At 41.3% G+C, this 19,923-nt stretch overlaps 1 protein-coding gene across 3 annotated transcripts in view; it reads right to left on the bottom strand.

Annotated features, from left to right (window-relative positions):
* Nucleotides 1-19,923, bottom strand: part of CFAP20DC (CFAP20 domain containing) — a 248,538-nt gene that overhangs the window by 140,087 nt on the left and 88,528 nt on the right. For all 3 annotated transcript variants that reach the window (XM_054975347.1, XM_054975348.1, XM_054975349.1), the window contains 2 exons: nucleotides 19,431-19,584; nucleotides 8,148-8,288 (listed from right to left, as the gene is read on the bottom strand). In XM_054975347.1, the coding sequence (XP_054831322.1) occupies nucleotides 8,148-8,288; nucleotides 19,431-19,584 (295 nt within the window). The remainder of the gene's footprint in view (nucleotides 1-8,147; nucleotides 8,289-19,430; nucleotides 19,585-19,923) is intronic.

The following is a 19,923-nucleotide window of genomic DNA, read 5'->3' as shown; positions in this document are numbered from 1 at the left end:
GGATGTATTTTGAAGAATTGTTGATGCATTTTGGACACATTTAGCACCAAGTATCACACATTGGAAAACCTCAAGGTTTTGGACACATTAAGTGCATGTTAAGTTATTCTTAGGTGAAAGAAGTGATGGAAGAAAATCAGAGGCATCGAACTGTCTGGTGGTTAGCAGAGAACATGACATCCTGGCTGTACTGACGTATGCTAGCCCTCTGGCAGCCCTCAACTATGGCATGGTAGCAGGGCCACTCTCTGCATTAGCAGCAACCCCGCTTGAGCGATGATCCCAAATGAATTCTTCTTGCTTGTCTATGCCATCCTCAGTTCCAAAGATCGGGCTCTAACTGAGCAATGAAGTTTGGAAATGCATGATGTACCCTGTAGCAGAAATGGCAACAGTACAAGGTTCTATCCCGAGCAAGCAGGAAGCAGATTATCAAGCACACAAATGGGTGTTACAGAACTGAACAAAGCCCCTTCAGTAATACTCATATGGCTCCTTTTCATGCAAGCACATAAAAAGCACATCCTGATTCAGGGCTGATTCACACTGTTCCTTTTTGTACACTTGAGTTGTCTCCATCAACGCAGGGTATGAGGGCAGCCATTGTTTCAGGTAGTGAATAATGAATACAGTCTCCAGCATGAAGACCAGTCAAACCAGCACCTTCTCCATATGTTACCAAAGAACTGATTGATACTTCAAATTAACATGCAAGTGAATTACGGTGTTCTTTTACAGATGAAATCAACAACAGAAACAATGAACTCTCCATACAAATTCATGTGCCCGCAGTCAAAAGCAAGGAGAGGAAAAATCTACCAGTATTGTTGTGGAAACTAAAGCACTCAGGGTAAAGAGAGTACTAATTTTTAAGTAAATTACCAGTTTTGATTTGTGCTTAGTGGACCACTACATCTTGCATTAGCAAGTTGAATTGCTCAGTTTAAGCAACGAGACTTGATTCTGCATTCAATTAAACAAGGTCCCATCATTTAAAAAAAAAAAAACGTTTTCCTATAGCTTTACATTGACTAACAGTCAGTACTAAATCTGGGCTGGGAATTGAAAGAATTAACAGTGTAAAATTTTAGTCAAATTACACACATAATAATTAACCGGATGCATGCTGGCTTTATTCATTTTGTTGAATTGCTCTTCAACAGCATATAATTATATCTGTAATTCAGGGAAATTAGTGGTACACAATGAATTAGGAATTTCAGCACATCAGTGTGTCATCTCTGTGTGTGTTTGTGTGGAAAGAATGGAAAACTGGTTTGGTAGAGGAGGCTGTGTTTGTATATATGTGTAAAAAGGTAAAAGGGATACGTCTCTTGCCAGATATTTGTCTCTACAGTATGCAGTCTTACAAAGGAGAGCTTTGTGATTCAATTTGCTCCTCTGTACTGTTAGTTACAATGGGAAATGACAGGTAAAATGTGTGATAGCAGATCAAGGAACAATAGTGATATGCAAGCAAATATGTGTTTATCTTTGTGTTCCTCTAGTCTTGCATTTGGGAAAGTGACCAAAAGCTTTAACTGGAGGCAGATGCTGAGGGTACACATAAGAAAAATATTTTTTTTATCACTCTACAGAATGTTATCACAGTTCCGCACATCCAGCTAATACCAGCTCATGAAAACCAAGTCAAATTACCATGTTGCTTTGTCCATTTCCTGTATGGACATGCAATCCTTCACTGCAGTCATTGGCAGGACTGGTTCATATATATATACACACACACACATTATGAAAGCAGTATCAAGCAATGACATACACATGTTAACAGATGTAAAACTGCCAATAGGGCTTCTAGATCAACTCTTTTCAACCTTATCTGTTCACACATTTATCTGCCTGACATAAAAGAAATAAAGTTATATGCATGCAGATATGAACAACAGCTAAGACATTCACTGAGCAAGTACCATAATGAACAATAGTTAGGATATTCAGTGAACAGATACAAGGAAATTTGAAAACCAGCAAAAATGTCAAGCATAGAGATAAATCAAGATGGGTAGCCATGTTAGTCTGTCTGTAGCAGTAGAAAAGAGCAAGAGTCCAGTAGCACCTATAAGACTAACAAAATTTGTGGTAATTTATGAAACGTGTAACTAATCTACGTGGCATGTTATGCAACATAGAAACTCCCTAGTGGTGCATATCTGCATCAGCAAACAGTACCCAGCAGCACAGCATATAGTCTGTGTCCCTACCAAAGTATCTCTGAGGTATTTCTTATGATTGTCTGCTTAGGACTGTTCTGTGAAAATTCTTCAGAACTTTTCTCATTTGTACACTGAAAAGAGTCTTGCTGTCAGTCAAGAGACTCCTGAATCTGGCTCTGTTTTCTAGTCCAAGTGTGGCATCTCTTCATTACCTACAATACCAGAGATTTTACTATATTATTAGATTTTTTTCTGATGAACATCATGGTTAGGCCTGCAATATCCTAGCATCTGGCACATGCAAAGTCTCAAACATGGGATTGCATAGAATCACAAGGGAAAACAAATTTTGCATATACATGTTATTCAGATGTCTTTTTTAAATATGTATATGAAAATGTGAAGTATTATATAGTATATCAGCTTAAATAATATGTTTTATAGTAGTATGCCATCAGATAAGCAATGACTGGATTTTGCCACCCTATACCCGGCTATATCAATCAGCAGCTTTCTTGAAACACTTTAGGGTTCAGAGGTAGAAACAGCACTGAGTGAGGGAAATTAGCACACACACATGTACACACACCACCAATAAAAGAATTCTTGCAATGATGGAAAATCCATTATATATTAAAAGGTAGCACATATTCAACTAGGGAAAATGTTATCTATGAAACCATTGTAACTCCATGGTTCAATATTTACAATTTCAGCATTTTTGAATGGAATAATACCATTATACAACTTCATAAGAATATTTTACTTTTGCTGCTACTCATTATATTATTTCTTTCAAGGGGATGATTTCAGTCATTATTGTGGTTCTAACAGGGCCAACAAAGGCTTATTTTTAAAACTGGGAAACTCACAACAAGATGTTACAAATGAATAGTGATGTTTATCACAGCTTTTAAATTAGTTTATTTAATGATGACAATGACAACGACAACAACAACAGTGCTTATATACCACTCTTATAGACAAATTAGTGCCCCACTTACAGCAATAAACAAATTCAGCGTTGTCATTATACAATACAGCTGGGGAGCTGGGGACTGACAGGAGAGGCTTACCCAAGGCCATCTACTAAGTTCATGGCAGGAGTGGGATTTGAACCAGCAGACTGCTGATTTGCAACCCAACCATTTAACCATTATTCTCTCTTGAAAGAATTCAAAGTCATAAGGTGATTACATCTAACACGCTTAAACGCATTCTTAAAAAGGAGGTAGAAACGGTACAGTCAGAAGGATGCTTATTTTCATTTACGTGGAGCTATAGAATCACACAAGACTTCTGGCATCTAATTTCAATGTGATTATCATATCCCAGAGGACTCTTATTTAATAATTGAAATTGTTCACTTGCCTGAAGGTGTGAGAAAGCTATTCATTTTAAGGCTGTCTTGGCTAGTAAGTGGAGTGTTAATATCTTTTGAGACTCAGTGGTTAGCTTAAGTTTAAGGGAAATGGAGGGGTGGAGGGAGAACTGACTCACCAACTATTAGTAAATGTAGGTAAGACTGAGCCAGAGAGAGTCTGAGTTTGATTTGCTGAGTATGTAAAACCAGATCCACAAGTTGCAAAGCAATCTAAACACTTTTTGAGTTTATTGATCATATCCAAATGACATACACTTAAATTATGTCCCTTCTTATCCCTCTTTTTTTCATAAGCTGAAGAGTTCTTTGCAAGCAGAGTTTACATGCATAGCATCTACAGTGGCATTGAAATTACTCAGATTCAATCACAACAATCCAAAACAATCTGATTTTCAAGTCTGCTTATCCAATTACATTTCATTTGTAATCAACACAATACATCATCTTGGGCTCCCAACCAAAGTGAATGACTGGACCTATAGAAAATTCCCAGGAGGGAAGAATGCCTGATGAATGCTACTTGAATAATATAGTATGTATTGATTAGGTACAGTAGCCCACAATTCCCATTGTGGATACATGTAAAAATATATCGTTTCTCACAGTTGTGCGGGAGGATTGTCTAGCTACCCGCAACATACTGTTCCAGGCAGGCTTTCTTGGATAAGTAACTGTCCATGTTACCTCTTGGGCTGGTGTTACACAATAACACTCGTGCCGGTGGATGGGTGCCTTCTGCTGGGTTGGAGGCAAGGCTTCTTCCCCTTTGTCTTTTAACAGTTGTGAGGCTGTTGAAGAGGGCTAAAGCTATTCAAAAGAACCTATCAATTGACAATGTCACTGACCCCAAATTTTGCTCCATATCTTATGCTTTTTTAACTTAGTAAAATCTAACTGGCCTTAGCCAGTGGAGCTGGCATCCTTATAGCCAATGGTAACTATTTTCCACTTTACACAGGCACAGGTTCTACTTATCAGACATCAGTTCTGTACTGTCCTCTACCAAGGCTTCGCAGTGCTTGGGTCTTCCTGAGAGGCATTTGGGGATCACTCTTGTAGGGTAAGTGTAGTAATGATAGCTAAAGCTTGGGACTCACTGATGGTAGAATCATGTCCCTTAGAAGGTGAAAGTCCCAGTCACACCATGATTATATCCAGCCACAGATACGCTCACTCTGCCCAAAGGCAACTAAACACATCACTTGTCTTTCAATCTGTCATTGTAGTTAATATCTGCCAGCATGAATCATGTATTACAGTATAGGTCATTGGGACATGCAGCATGTTTGGCAGCAAGAAAACAGCCTCAGAAATCAGGTACATGTCTTCTGATCAGCAAGAAGGTATGCCCAGAGAGAAGCCTTGACAGCTCTTTGCCTTGGAATCTGTGTAAATGGACCTTCTGCACTTTAAATCCTGGTTGAGTAGCAGGATGAAATGATTGGTGGAAGTGAAAAAGTGCCAATATCATCTGTGGAGCCTTCAAAGACTTTGAACACAGCCTTGCGTGAGCTCCTGTGATCTAGTTGATTTGGTTGACAGTGTACAACAGAGGTCATAATTGCTTAGTGAAACATTAAATGGGATGCCAGCTGTATACTCGAAGGATGCTGTGAACTCTAAGGGGCAGATAGCCATCACTTATGATAAAGGAGCAATCGCATTTGACTTCAAGACGTACTGAGGGGACAACCTGGGCTTGCTCTGGTGAAGTGGTGGAAACAAGCAAACTCTTCAACTACTTATGGTGCTTTACTGTGGATAGATGTGCCTTTGAGAGGGCATCATTCCTTGATGGAACAGCCATCATAACAGAGATCTGGTGCTCTCAGGAAATACAGTACTGTAGCATTTACAACTCTGCTGCAACTCTGCTGTATGGTTTTCACATCATCCAGGTTAATCTGGACTTGGAAGATCGTGGAATTTGTTCTGTATAGTGCGCTTTAAGTGAAGAACACTTCCATTTATCCAAATAACTAATTAATTTGAATATGTTAGATGCCACCTAAACTACTAGGGTTGATGAAATTTTACTGTTATTGTATATGGGTTTATGAAATACCCACCGTCCCACAGGAGTCCTGTGTTTTCATATTTCATAGGCTCAAAGTAATGCATATTCACTTCATAAAGGACAGGTTCAACTTATATAATCAGCAAGGTAGTTTTCTCCTCATGCATAAAAAAATTAATAGTGCCATTAAGAGTTCTCAGTGAATCCACCCCAGATGCATTCATGCCGCTCCTATACCTCCTCTTGCATTTTATGTCATGCATCATAGTGTCCTTGAACTTTAAAATAAAAGACATTGAAATTCTTGGGTGTAGTCTTGAATTTTTATTCGAACACATCATGTAAAATTAGAAAGTAGGACAGGATGTCATACAAATGATGAAATAAAAAATAATAATTATACCCTTAAGTGGTTATCCAAAATTAAATGAACTCTATTATCTTTTTTTTGTTTTCATTATATTAGGCACAAGAATAGTGCCATGGTATTCTAAATTAAGTTACTCACCTTTCTTATTTTGTTGCAATCCATATTAATAAAGATTGCATCTCATTATGGATTTTAATAGGAGAAGGTTTTGTTCTTTTGGAGAATGACATTAACATATTAAGGGTTTTTTTAAAAGACAGCAAGTATTTCTCTTAAATGGAAGGTTTTAGCAAAATTTGCTTCTGTTTAAATCCTACACATTTGAGAGACCATGCCTTTCCCTAAGGATATATTCCCATGACAATTTTGAAGGAGGAGAGATGTACAACTCCTACGGTCCATGTGCTACAATGACTTCATTCCATATTGGTTCCCTGTTTCTTCTCCACCAATTCCAACCCCAGACTGCATTATGCTGGCAGCATTGCAGGAGTCCTAACATACTTTCCTCTTCCATCATCAAAAATTGCACAAGCCCTAGAGAGATGACAAGCGGCCATCTGGATGTGCCCTAACAGTGTTCCAAATTGCTGTCTATAAACACAGCCTATGTAATAAGGACTCCAGAGACACAACTATTCACTCCCCTCTTGCCTACAGAGTAACCCAAACACAACATCTTACGTTGTGCAGAAAAATGCATGGAAGGGGACGGCGATGACAACACTGGTACTGACGGCACCTTGCCATCTGCTTCTCCCCTCCCTGGTGCAAAGCAAACCTTTTGTGATTTGATCCTTACGAGCCACTCAATGTCAATGCCATTGCTCAGGAAGCACTGAAGAAAAAATGCAGTCATGCACGTTGTTCACATCCCTTCCCGCCAATGGAGTTAATGCTAAGGGCTCAGTCTAAAGGTTGCATGATGAGTGCAGGCAGACTTGCCATTAAGGAAAACAAGATACTGTCAGATAGCCCACCACTGCCTGGCCTGCCTGTGCAGCCACTGCGCAGGTAAGAACTGAAATGAAAAAGAAAACAATGCTCACTGGATCCCTCATTAGGGAGAAGGCAAAATCTTCTTACTCATCTCGAGGGTGACCCCAGCTACAAGAAAGGGCCTGTGTATGCACATGCAAAAACAAACTCAAGGAGTCCCTGCAATACACACAGCCTTCCCTTTATATATCTCCTGTCATAGTAATAAGCATATTGATGATCATACATGTTATAGGTGGATATCTGTATTTTATATCAACCTCTCATTTTACAGTATTATTGATCTGTTGCTGGCCTGGTGTTAGGCTGGCATATACTGCAGTTGAAAGAACCCTGAGTTGTGTTTGCAGGCTATGCTTCTAAACTGTAAGTTAGCCCCCTTTCCCTTCCCAAGAATAGACTGGATCTTATGAAATGCAAATGGAGTAAGTTCATGGAACGGACCTCTCCCCCTCTCCATTTCTGTAGCCCCTGCTATGCACAGGAAGGCAATGGCAAACAGCTCTTGCTTAGAATGTCATGTGGATGGTGCTGCTGTGAGTTGGTTACTCAACAGCATGTTCTTCTGTAAAGCTATTCCAAGGCTCGAGGGACAACTGGAAACAGTGAGCGGCTCAGGGGACAACTGGAAGCAGCAAGAAGGAGGTATCATCAAAAATTGCCCCTCATATGCTCCAGTACCACCTTACTACTTGTATTCCAACAGTCAAGAGAAGTAGTTAATAATTCCTGGAGCATGCTTTCTCCCCACTGCCCTATTTGTTGCCATCTTCCAACAGAAGAGAAACACTAGCAACAGAGACTGATTTCATGCATTCCATAAATTCCATGCATTTCATACAAACTGCACCCTACAAAAGTCTCTGAGATTGCTTTTTTCAGATTCTAACAAAAGAACTTGCGTACAAGAGAATGGCCTCTGGCCAGGGAGAGTAAGCAGAATTGATCATTTATATTCTTTCTCCTCAATAAGGACCCAACGTGGTTTACATCTTTCTCCTCAACTCCATTTTATCCTCACAATGATGTGACTTAGGTTAGGCTGAGTGTGTGTGACTGGCCCAAAGCTACCCAGCAACTTTCCATGACAGAGCAGGTATTTGAACCTGGGTCTCCCAGAGCCTGGTCCAACACTACACCACACTGACTCTTATCAGGAGACCACAAGTTCTAACAAGGCCAGGTTTATATTTTACAACCTACCTGATTCTGGTGAGGTTAAGGGCCAATTTCCACATTTTTGACCAGATGAGCGCAGCTTGTTCATATTCAGAAGCTGTGTGATTTGTGGTACATCTGAATTTAACTGACATGCTCGAGGAATTGCATCTGTTGGCCCATCAACTGCGAATGAGACAGCAAAACAAGCTTAAATAAAAGGCAGACTTGACTTTTCTACACTGGCTAGCAGAAACAATGTAGCCTACAAGGGAACTTCCTGAGTCTCACAGCTGCTGTTTCTCTATACACAGACACATGCGCAAAAACACACACTATAAAAAACAGGGTTGCACTTATCTGTAATGTTGTTCGCCGAGAGTCTTGTGTGCAGGCATATGTTGGGACTGTGCATGCATAAGCCAGCTGTGGAGAGATTTTTCTAGCTCTTAAAATCTGTAAGGGGGCATTTAGCTTCCACTGTGCACGTGCAGCGGTTTCCCTGCCAAAAACGCAGGTTGTGAGGCAGAGCCCCCAAATTCCTTCAGTTCTCCTGAGCCGCCGGAGTAAGGAAAGATACAGGCAAATAAACACTCACAGCAGGGCAGGAGAGTGGGAATGTGTGCCTGCACAGAAGACACTCGACAAACCATAGTAATAGGCAGGGCTTTTTTTCTGGGAAAAGAGGTGGTGGAACTCAGTGGGTTGCCCTCAGAGAAAATGATCACATGGCTGGTGCCCCCGCCCCCTGATCTCCAGACAGAGGGGAGTTTAGATTGAGGGCAATCTAACCTCCCCTCTGTCTGGAGATCAGGGGGCAGGGCCACCAGCCATGTGACCATTTTCAAGAGGTTCCGGAACTCCATTCCACCACGTTCCAGCTGAAAAAAAGCCCTGGTAATAGGTAAGTGCAACCGTGTTTTTGTCTTTGTTCTTCTGTGCAGCCCGACATTGGTAGTATAGCGAGCTACTAACCAATGGATGAGGGTGTGAGTGGATTAGCTAAATAGAGATTGTAGGACAGCTGTTCCCAGTGCTGATTCTCTTCTCGCATTCATGTAGACAGAATAATACTTGATGAATGGGTCAGCTGAGGACCGCAGTGGGCCCTCCAACTGAGAGCTAAAGCATAGTGTTAACAGAGATTCAGCACAGATTCTCCCAAATGGGTACCCATGAGTTAAGTTCTTGGGTTGAGTCCTCTATATGAAGGATCTGAATACAGATTGGAGAATCAATAGTTTAACCTGTTGATGAGTTGTCATAAGATTGTAATGACGTAAAAAACAGTTTTGTAAAGGCCTCATTCTCAGACAGGCAAAGAATATAATGGAAGTGGTGAAGGCCATGAGACCCAATAATGTTTGGATTAATAAAGCAGATTGATAATGCTTAGCAATAAAGAGACGGGCCAGGGTTTCTAGCCGTCTTATTCTTTCAGTAGACAGAAAAGCCCTCCCCACGGAGGAATCCAGTTTAGCCCCAATGAAATATATAGATCTACTGGGGTTGAGAATAGATTTCCCCCAGTTTACCAAAAGGTCCAGATTAGAGATAGTGGTCAGGGTAAGTTGAATATGTTCACAGAGTAGTTCTGCTGATTCTGCTATGAGGAACCACTTATCCAAGTAGTGATAAACAGAGTAGCTGTTGGATCGTGGGAAAGCAACCACCACCACCACCACCATGCACTTAGTGAACCTCAAGTAGAGCCCACGCCCAGCCAAAAGGGAGCACTGTGTACTGGAAACATTCACATCCACATTTGAACCTGAGGTATTTTCTAAGAACAGGGTCTATAGAAATGTGGAAGTATACATCTTTTAAATCAGTAACTGAAAGCCATGCATTTATTACTAAAAGTTTAATAACAGTGGATAAAATAAGCATTTGAAACTTTTGCACTTTGATAAACTTTGAATAAGTTTATCTTAAGTTAAGACTGCATAGGTCAAGGCCTGATCCTGCCATCTTTTTTTTTGTGAAAGGACACAATCTATCAAAAAAAAAAAGAAAAGAAAAAAAGCAGAAGTGTCTAGTTCAGCCTCACTTAATCAGAACGAAGATTTATGTCCTTGTGGGGCAGGTTTGGGAAAGTGGGGTTGGTTCAGTTTCGCTCTTGGTCATGCAACCTTTTCAGTTGTATAGTGTTGATCCGATGAACATGGTTGTTGACAGTAAGGATGCTGCTAATGATACCTCCAGGTACAATACTGATAACTCTGAGATCCTTGGTATCTAGGTTTGTTTGGTTGGGATTGAGGGGGAGCAATGACACTCAAAGACATCGCAGTTTGGTGGTTCTTTTTCACCTGAGTCAAGGAGTCATCTGTTTTCTCAGAGAACAGTAGTGTGCCCTTGAAAGGGAAGTCCAATTCTTTTTGTCCTGAGGAAGTGCTGTCAAGAGTAACCAGGCATGATGCTGCATAACAATTGCTGATGCTATGGATCTGGCTAAACAGCCAGCAGTGTGTTTTCCTGCTGTCATCTGCTGTTTAGCCAATTTAGTGGCTTCCTGTTGTAAGACCTTCACCAGCACACGGCAATCATCAAGGAGATCTTGAATGTAATTCGAGAGTCTCTCCCACAGAAATATCAAGCCATAATGGCTTGATGATGCGCAATCCTAAAATTAAGAGCTGTAAAAGAGTAGACCTTATGGCCCACAGCATCCAGTTTTCTGCCCTCTCTGTCTGCTGGGGCCAACAAGAAGCCATTGCAGTAGCGGGCTTGCACCTCTTCTGCCAACAGAGAGGATGGGCGAAGGTGGATCAACAGAAAAGGACAATCCTACTGTTTAAGTTTGTAATATTTCCCAATTTTCCAAAAAGTTGTGGGAATGGACACCGGATTCTCCCACACACTTTGAACTATATCCAACAGATCCTCCACTGGTGGGGACTATTGAAGCAGGAGAATCAGCATACAATGCTTGTAGGACTTTGCTCTTTGGTTTAGAAATGGAGGTCAAAACGTCCAACTTGAGAGCTCTGGCTATGCACACTATTTGCTCTGAAAATAGGCGGCAGTCACAATTAGATTCAGCATCACCCACTGTCTCCTCCAGAGATGGATCAGAGGCAAGGTCTGAAGTGACTTTGGAATGTGAAGCAACCTCCTCTTCATCCTCTGAATTTGAAAAGGCAGGTGAACAAGGTCAGAACTGATAGTGTGGAACCAATGGGAACCCTTGAATGGTGGTTGCTGGAACTGTAAGAGTCAGATCCGAGGCCGGAAAGGGAGCTGATGGAATTGACGAAGGTCCTGGAACCAGTTGGATCAGAACTGATTGAAGACCTTGGAGCTGGGGGAAAACAGAAGCAGACTGTAGCCAATTCAGAAAGTCTTGCCAACTCTTGGCAGGTGCCGGTATTGGGAATGTAGGCCAAGATGGAAATAACTGAAGCAGGCACAGTAGCCACAGTCTGCTGAGGCCAGGGCGCAAAGGCTGGTTGCTGCAGGCCTGAACATTGAGGAGGGCCCTGAGAAATGGACTTGATGTTGGTTCAGTAGTTAGACTTGGGGCAGGGAAGTCCTCGAGCAGCATGTATCCCTCATCATACAAAGAAATACCAAGTGGTAAGGGAGTTTGAACTGACTCAATAATCTCCTTCTTTACAATGATGGATGGAGGTAAGGACAGGGAGCAACCATGCTTACATCATGTGTTGGATGCCAATTGTTTCCAGTGCTTAGTTTTACCTCTCGTTTTCTTAACAGGTGGTTATGAAGCAGCACATTCTGAATGACTTGGATCTGGAGAATGGTGTTTTCTGCGCTCGGAAGTTCGACCAGGCAAGGGATCACTGGCAGTCAAATGAGAATTTGATGGAAGAGCCATCGGGACTGAAGCTCTTTCATGGCAGATAGCTTCACTTCCAGTTTGTCTGAGCCTGATATCTTTTCCCACAATGCTGTCTTGAGTCAGGAAGCTCTGTTGCTCCTGGCCTTAGGAGTGAATCTTTGGCAGTGTCTACGCCCTGAAACGTTGTGGACCTTGCCAAGACAAAGTAGGCAAAGGTCATGTTCGTCAGCGTGAGGCATTTTTGTTTTGCACTGCAAACACTTTTTAAACGACTTTTGAGACATAATGAAAGAGGAAGCCAGGAATGAAGTATAAGAAGGAACGAGAAGACACTAGGAAGAACCTCTTTCGTTGGCAGCAAAAGAAGAACTGAAGGAATTTGGGACGCGCTGCCTCACAACCCGTGTTTTTGGTGGGTAAACCGCTGCACGTGCACAATGGAGGCTGAGTGGAGGCTCCCTTACAGATTTTAACACCTAAAAAATTTCTCTGTGGTGGGCCTGTGCATGTGCAGTCCCAATGTGAGACTGGACAGAAGAACAATGACAAGTTCATGTTTTTCAAAGCTCCTAGCCCTCAAGATTACAAAGTAGAGGCTGAGCATTCCCTTACAGATTTTAAGACCTAGAAAAATCTCTCTGCAGGTGGCCTGCGTGTACGCAGTCTCAATGTGGGTCTGGACAGAAGAATGATGATGAATTCAGTGTTTATGTTTTTCAAAGCTCCTAGCCACCATGATTACAAAATGGAAATTTGAAAAAAAAACCCAGGCAGCATATATTATATTAAAGTCTCAAAAACCAGAGAGTAAATAAAAGTAAGTCAAGCATCATCTTATGTTTAATTCTGAACCTGGTCCTGGTATGGATCAAAACCCTCGGAAAATTAGGCCAGGTACAAATATGTGGTTTGTTTGTTTTTTAACAGACCTGGGGGACCCCCTCCCTCTTTGATCAGACCAATGGTCCATCAGAAGGTCTTAGTTTCTGAGAAATATCAGAGTTTTCAATAGTCTAGAAATAGATTCCTGATATTGAATAATGCCACAAGAATCCAAGCTTAGCACTTAATTGATGCTTCTGTGACTAGCAAAGATGACTCTATGACTCAATCTGAATGTACGGAGATTGGGGGAGGGAGGTCATGAAGAGGTGAGCTGGTGCTAGGCTCTCGTGGTCCTTTCTTATATCTCCAGGGTAATGCCGATAGCCACTTTGGGGTCAGGAAAGAATTTTCCTCCAGGTCAGATTGGCTGGGGATCCTGGAGGTTTTTTGCTTTCCTCTGGCATAGAGCAGGGATCGGGAGGGGAGGGGAGGGGAGGGGGGGAGAGAGCTATGAATTTCCTGCACTGTACAGGAGTTTGGACTAGATTACCCTTGGAGTCCCTTTCAGCTCTATGTTTCTATTGCACAAGAACTATTACCATGAATACCCTTGAAATAATTATAAATTAACTGAAGCCCCTCTGACACGCACCTTAGCAAAAACTCTCCCATTCAGCAACATCCTAAAAAGAGCACACAGGTTGACACTGTTAGAGGAGGGATGGTTGGTCTCAGGTAATGGATCCCCATATAAGGGGAGAAAACAAATGCTGGATGTGGATTACAGCTGAACTGTACTTGTTCATGTGATCTGGCCATTCCTGGCACAGATTTTCAAAAGGGCAGTGAGTGGAAAGTCTCTTTCTTTGGAGGAGGCTGGAAAAGATGATAATCTGACTCCTTCCAGCCCCATAAATACACAACTGTAATCACATGCAGTTATATCTGCTGCAGGAAACATAATTGCAGATGGATGATTGCTGTTAACTGTAACTTCCTGTTAAAAGTAATCTGTATGTAGGGATGAGAATTAATTAGATTTCAGGATGGAGGGGTTTTGCAATTAAAAAACACTCAACAATTAACTGCTCTCACATTTTAGATCATGGAGATTTCTCTAAAGTGTCTAATACAGCCCACAGGATACATCAGATTCCATTTCTAAGTCACTACACTTAACAGAATACTGTAGAATTTGAAACTTTTGCCCAGTTCTTATGTTACCCAAGCAACAGCCCACATCACAGCTTGTCACCATACCAGTATCAATCCAATACCAACATGGGAGGGAGCCACAGCATGGGATCCTCTCGTATGGCCAAGGGCGACACATTACTTAGTGCTACGGCACTGAAGTAGGTCCCATACTATCATATTAACATGACTTCCAGTTCTTTTTCATTTGCAAATTTCAACTAATCTAAATGCTGTAAATCTGGGTTGAATTACTTGGGAGATTTGTCCGGATGCAGCAAAACTAGCCACCCATAAATGCATACCATGTTATTTGACAAACTCAGTTCCCAGGGCAATGTTGGTGTTAATAATGGAGAAACAAACAATTGCACAGAACAAAACTCAGTTGGATGACATTGTTCTACATAAGCAGCAACAGTGCCAGAAAAAACAAAACCAGCTCCCAACTGGAGAGCAGAAGTGGGATGCCAGAAAGCTGCACTGGCTGGTATGCCAGACTTTTTTTTTTTTTTTGTGTATCAGAAGGCCATATCATCTTCTTAGTTTAATAAGAAATGAAAAAGCTGAAACAAAATGTGAAGACATGGCTCTGCCTCTGGAGAAATATCTAGAGCTTTGCAGAGAGAAATCTACTTATCCACCTGATTCCCTATTCCATGGATCTCCCCTAAAGGCTCAGCCTCACTGCTCTAATCCTGATTAAAGCAAATAAAATGCTTCCAACTTCAATGTGAAATAATTAGCTTGCATTGTTTCACAAGTGTGACCAATTTCTGTTGGCTTCTTTTGTAAAATTGCTCACTGACAATTTCTACTGTATTTCTACTTCTGAACACATACAGGAAGTTTCAGGACTGGGTTCTTGGAAACCACTACTAGAGTATGCATAGATCACAGATCTGTCATTTTGCACCAACGTATGTATTTGTGTTTTTCTCACATACCAAAACAACCTGAAACAACCTCTCCATCATCTCATGCCCTGCAAAAAGTTTCCACCCAAATAACGTGGACTTGACTCAAGGGGAAAGGCTGTAGTAGTGAAACCCTCACTGAAATGGGACTTAAACCAGCAGCAGATGTTCTCTGTAGTTTGTGTTCTTAACTTAATCAAGGCAAAACAACTCCACAGCTACTACTGGGACTACGCTAATTTACTCTAGACATGCAAAGAAGCAAGCCACTCTGCTCCTGTAGGTATGCAACATATAACTCAAAGAAAAATGTAAATTTTGAAAATAAACATTTAAGAATTTGTAATGTAATTGTTGATATGTTAATGAAGCCTAAATTTCAGGTAATTGTGAAACTTCTCACTAGATTATTCAAATTATGAGTGAATGAAAAAAAATAATAATTACCAGCCAGATGAATTGGTCAAACCCATCATTATATCACAAAAAAGGGCACTATACTCGGTTTCCTACCTGCTCATTAATTCATTAATAACAGAAAGATGGAAACAATATACCAAAGAACTATACAAAAGAGATGGAAGGATGACAGAATTCTTTGATGAAGAACCAGAAATCTTTGAAAGTGAAGTAAAAGCTGCACTCAAAGCAATTGGGAGAAACAAAGCACCTGGAGTAGATGGAATACCAACAGAGCTATTTCAAGCTATAGAAATGGAGTCCATCAGAATCTTAACAAGGATCTGTCAACAAATATGGAAAAACGCTCAGTCTACATTCCAATTCCAAAAAGAGGATGTCAAAGAGTGCAGCAACTATCAGACTATTGTGTTAATTTCCCATGCAAACAAAGTGATGCTCAAAATTCTACAGCAAGGACTCTTATCATATGGAACGATGTTCAAGCTGGATTGAGAAAAGGAAGAGGCACCAGAGATCACATTGCAAATTTATGAAATCAGGAGACTGAGACTCGAAAGAGCAGCTGTGAGGGAGCTAGATAAGATCCTTAAAGATAAAGATGTCTCTCTGAGAATCAAGATCAAGATAATCCAAACCATGGTATTCCCTGTTACGATGTATGGATGTGAAAGTTGGACAGTGAAGAAAGCTGACAGGAAGAAAACTGATTTATTTTAAATGTGGTGCTGAATGAGAGTTTTGTGGACACCATGGACAGCCAAAAAGACAAATAAGTGAGCACTAGATCAAATCAAGCCTGAATCCTCCCTAGAAGCGAAAACAACAAAACTAAGGCTATCGTTCTTTGGTCACATAATGAGAAGACAAGATTCTCTGGAAAAGTCAATAATGCTAGGAAAAGTAGAAGGCAGTAAGAAAAGAGGAAGACCTAAAACGAGATGGCTTGACTCAATAAAAGAAGCCACGCCCTCCAGTTTGCAGGATCTGAGCAAGTCTGTTAATGATAGGACATTGGTCTTTCCTTCGCAGGGTCGCTATGGGTCGGAGGTGACTTGCCGGCACTTAACACACACACACATGCAATTCCACCCAGCAACACTACCAAAGTACCTCATTTAAATCAGTGATCTTCAACTCACTGGCCAGGGCCCTTGGGTAGGTTGCAGAGTTCCACCTGGGCCTGCTGCTAGATTGCACATAGGGAGAGCAAAAGATCCACACATTCTTTTTACATACACACTATACTACAGTATACTACCTGGTGCACAGCATGTGCTTCCTGATCCTGGGTCTGCTGCTTACAGTCCTAGTTTTGAAACTGGTAAGGTCTTAATTCTGGCTCCTCCTCTTCTGGAAATATGAATACTGCCTTAGACTGAATCAGACCACTGGTCCATCAAGGTCAGTATCGTATACTTGGACTGTCAGTGCCTCAGGCAGAGATCTTTCATGTCTCCTACCACCTCTTTTTAGCGAGATGCTGGCAACTGAACCTGGGATCTTCTGAGTGTCAAGCAGATGCTCTTCCATTGAGCCACAGCCCCTCCCTATCAGTCATGAGGACTGACAGCTTCTTGTCAGCTCTGTGGGTCTTATGATGCTCACTGAAGGTTAGAGATAGGTCTGAAAACACATCTCTGCGTACTAGTTTTTATTTTTTAAATGCCTGAATGGAATTTAAAGTATTGCATCTACAATTAATGTGAAAGTAAATTAAAACACAACTTTCTAGTAAAGTTTGTGCTGCTGGTATATCTTACACAGTAATAAAATTTGAGAGGGCCAAAATGGATGTACACCAGTTTGACTTCTTTGGAGAAAGGATAATTCTGTTGCTAACTGTCACTGTTATTAACCTCTGCTATGAATATCTTATTGTTTTCTAATGAATTTGATGGGTGTGTAGGTTCTTTTCATTTGTTTCTAGCTGTAACACTCCCACATGTATTAAAAACTGGGATGCCTTTGCAATTCCAGAGGACGGACACCTTGAGAACACCCTTTACAAATAGGATATATGACCCTCCTTGAGTCTCATGGATTGGGCCCTGCCTTGGCTGTGTGCAGTTCATTAAGCTGCTGCAAGAAACGGTTTTTATGGATGAAGGGTGTTGTGCTGTTTCTCTCCCTTTGCCTTCCAGCAGAGATGAGAAGTCTCTCTCCTTTGGAACCTTACACCGTTGGTTTTGAAATTGATTTATCTTCCACTGTTTTCACTGTGTGTCTTCAGATTATTGATTAGTTCCAGTTTTGTGCACTTTTTATCGCATCTGCCTTTAATTTCATGTACGCCTTCGTAAACTGTGAAGAGGCAGGATAGACACATACAGGAAGACTCCACCATCCTGTCAGTCTAAGTCGAAAGCAATGCCAACTCTCTTTTGCCTTCAGCTGGTGCATCCCCCTGTTCAGCTGTCACCCTTGTGAAAGACATTCAATAAACATTTCAATATGACAGACTTCCTTCCAGACTGACACATAACAAATCAACAAGCTAATGGATGGTGAAAGGCTGCCTGCACAGATGGCACAGCTCGGCTAAACAAAATGCTGGTCCTTGAAAACCAAAGGCTTACACATTTAAATTACCTGGAGAGAATAAGCACAAAATTAAAATGCCATCTCCAAGGTGGTCTTTAAAAAAACAAACAAAAAAAGCAGCAACAATATACTGGGATCAGAATTGTAGGGCTTTAGTCCAGGGCTGAGAAATCGCAGTCTACTTATATGAACACATTTGCTCACTTGGAAGAACATCCAAAACTGACCACCTGCTTCAAGAACAATGTAACTGCAAGCAATCAATATCTGAAAGACCTTCCTCTTCCACTGTTGACATGCAATGTTGGCCACTGTCAGTGACAGTTCCTCACTGAGGTCAAGTTGGGCCCTGCTCCACCACACATCCAAGCTAAGAAAAAACAAGGCATCTGGATATGTTCATTGCCATTTGCCTTCTGCAACAGATCAGCCGCTGTTATCCTTCTGGAACAATCTTCTCTCATTCAAGAAAGGTCTATGTATTTGAACTCCTTCACTGCTGGGATTCCATTGTGACAAACAGAGCCAATATATCTGAAGAAAGAGAATGAACGCAGAAAATAGCTCTGTAAAATTTTTGAAAGAAGAGCTAAAATTTGGGTATACAATGGAATTAAGTTCACAAGAAGGTAGAGTCAGAAGGAAGGAAAAGCAATCTAATTTAAATTCTTGTCTAGAAATCACGCCCATACCCATCCAAGAGTTTCCCATGGGGGAAGCTTTGAAATACAGATGACAGAAAAAGAGAGAACCCACAAGGAGCAACAGATGACTGAAGCAAAAGAGCAGCAGTAAATGAACCGGAGGCCAAAAAGGATGCAAGGAGAAAGGCAAGCAGATTCAGAGGTTGGGCAGATGAGCAGGCTAATGGAATAGCTCACATTACAGACCAAAACCTGTGAAATGAATTACTGCTTGCCAGCAGCCTCTTACTATTTCCTTTTGCACAGGATGTTGGGAGTCTGAAAGATGTAACCTGAGCAGAGGAAACAGGAGGTAGTCTAGATTTGGCCAAGTAGATCTGAAGAAAAAATGTGGCCCCTCTTACTTACATATAGTATTCAACCAATAATATGTGATGGGAGAACAACAGAACTTTTAGTAATACACTATAAAAATGTTGGGAAGAGAGTTAATGTCAACCTTACAAAATAGAGGAAAATAAAGGTTAGATTTCATGTGGCCGGTCTCAGCAGTTCTGAGTCTTTAGAAGACACCTTGAGGAAATGACACCCCTTAGCAGAAGAGTCCGTTGATAATTAAATAACAAGCTCTCTTTCAAATTGGCTAATGAAATACTTACCTGAAGGTAGCTTGCCAGAAGATTATTAGCAGTTTTGTATGCTAATTTAAAGATGGAACCTTTTCCACAATATAGTTTTAATGAAGGTGGTGCTTTATGAACATTTAAGTGCCTACCTATATTGTAACCACATTTAGTTAATGTCATTTGCAGCTTATGAGCAAGCGATGTGCATGACCTGTGCTCACGTTAATTGCCAAGAAATCATATAAACTCTCAAATGATGAATCACAGAAGCTTGATAGACAAGTGTAGAAATGTACAGTAACATGAACAGTAACGGTGGAGGTTTCAGAACATCCAGCTTTTCCACTCATCACCTTCATCAGCTGTGTCCAGGGGTTTTGACTTCAGTGTGAAGATTTTTCGCAGCTTACAGTTAGCTGAGACAATAATGCCATCCAAGGACTGGAAAACAGCTCCTTTGAATATCTCGCTAGTAAATGCTACCAGGTCAACGCAAAGGTTGCACCACTAGGAAAAGAGCAAAAAAAAAAGATTAGTGATACCTGCACAAGCAGTTGAACTTGTAGAAGATGCCAATCCCGTGTTTGCAGCCTACTGCTGAAGGCGGGGAGGAAGGAGGAGGCAAGGCGACAAAATTCAGACCACACACCTGGCTGGAATGAAAATAGGCCACAACTTTATTAAAACAGCATGTAAGGAGCATTGGCGATCATGTGGATCAGATCCCACAAAACATCGGCCGACCCGCCTGCCAGCCGATGATCCCTCCCCCCTCAGACCCCAGCTGAGGGGGGGAACCAAGGAGTGGCATTAAGGGGGAGATCATGTGGGTGTACACCCCTGAAT

This window comes from Eublepharis macularius, chromosome 4 (genome assembly GCF_028583425.1).
Source record: "Eublepharis macularius isolate TG4126 chromosome 4, MPM_Emac_v1.0, whole genome shotgun sequence".
In the NCBI taxonomy this organism is placed as follows: Eukaryota; Metazoa; Chordata; class Lepidosauria; order Squamata; family Eublepharidae; genus Eublepharis; species Eublepharis macularius.
The sequence above is the reverse complement of the archived record's forward strand: the minus strand, read 5'-3'. Positions and strand labels throughout refer to the sequence as shown.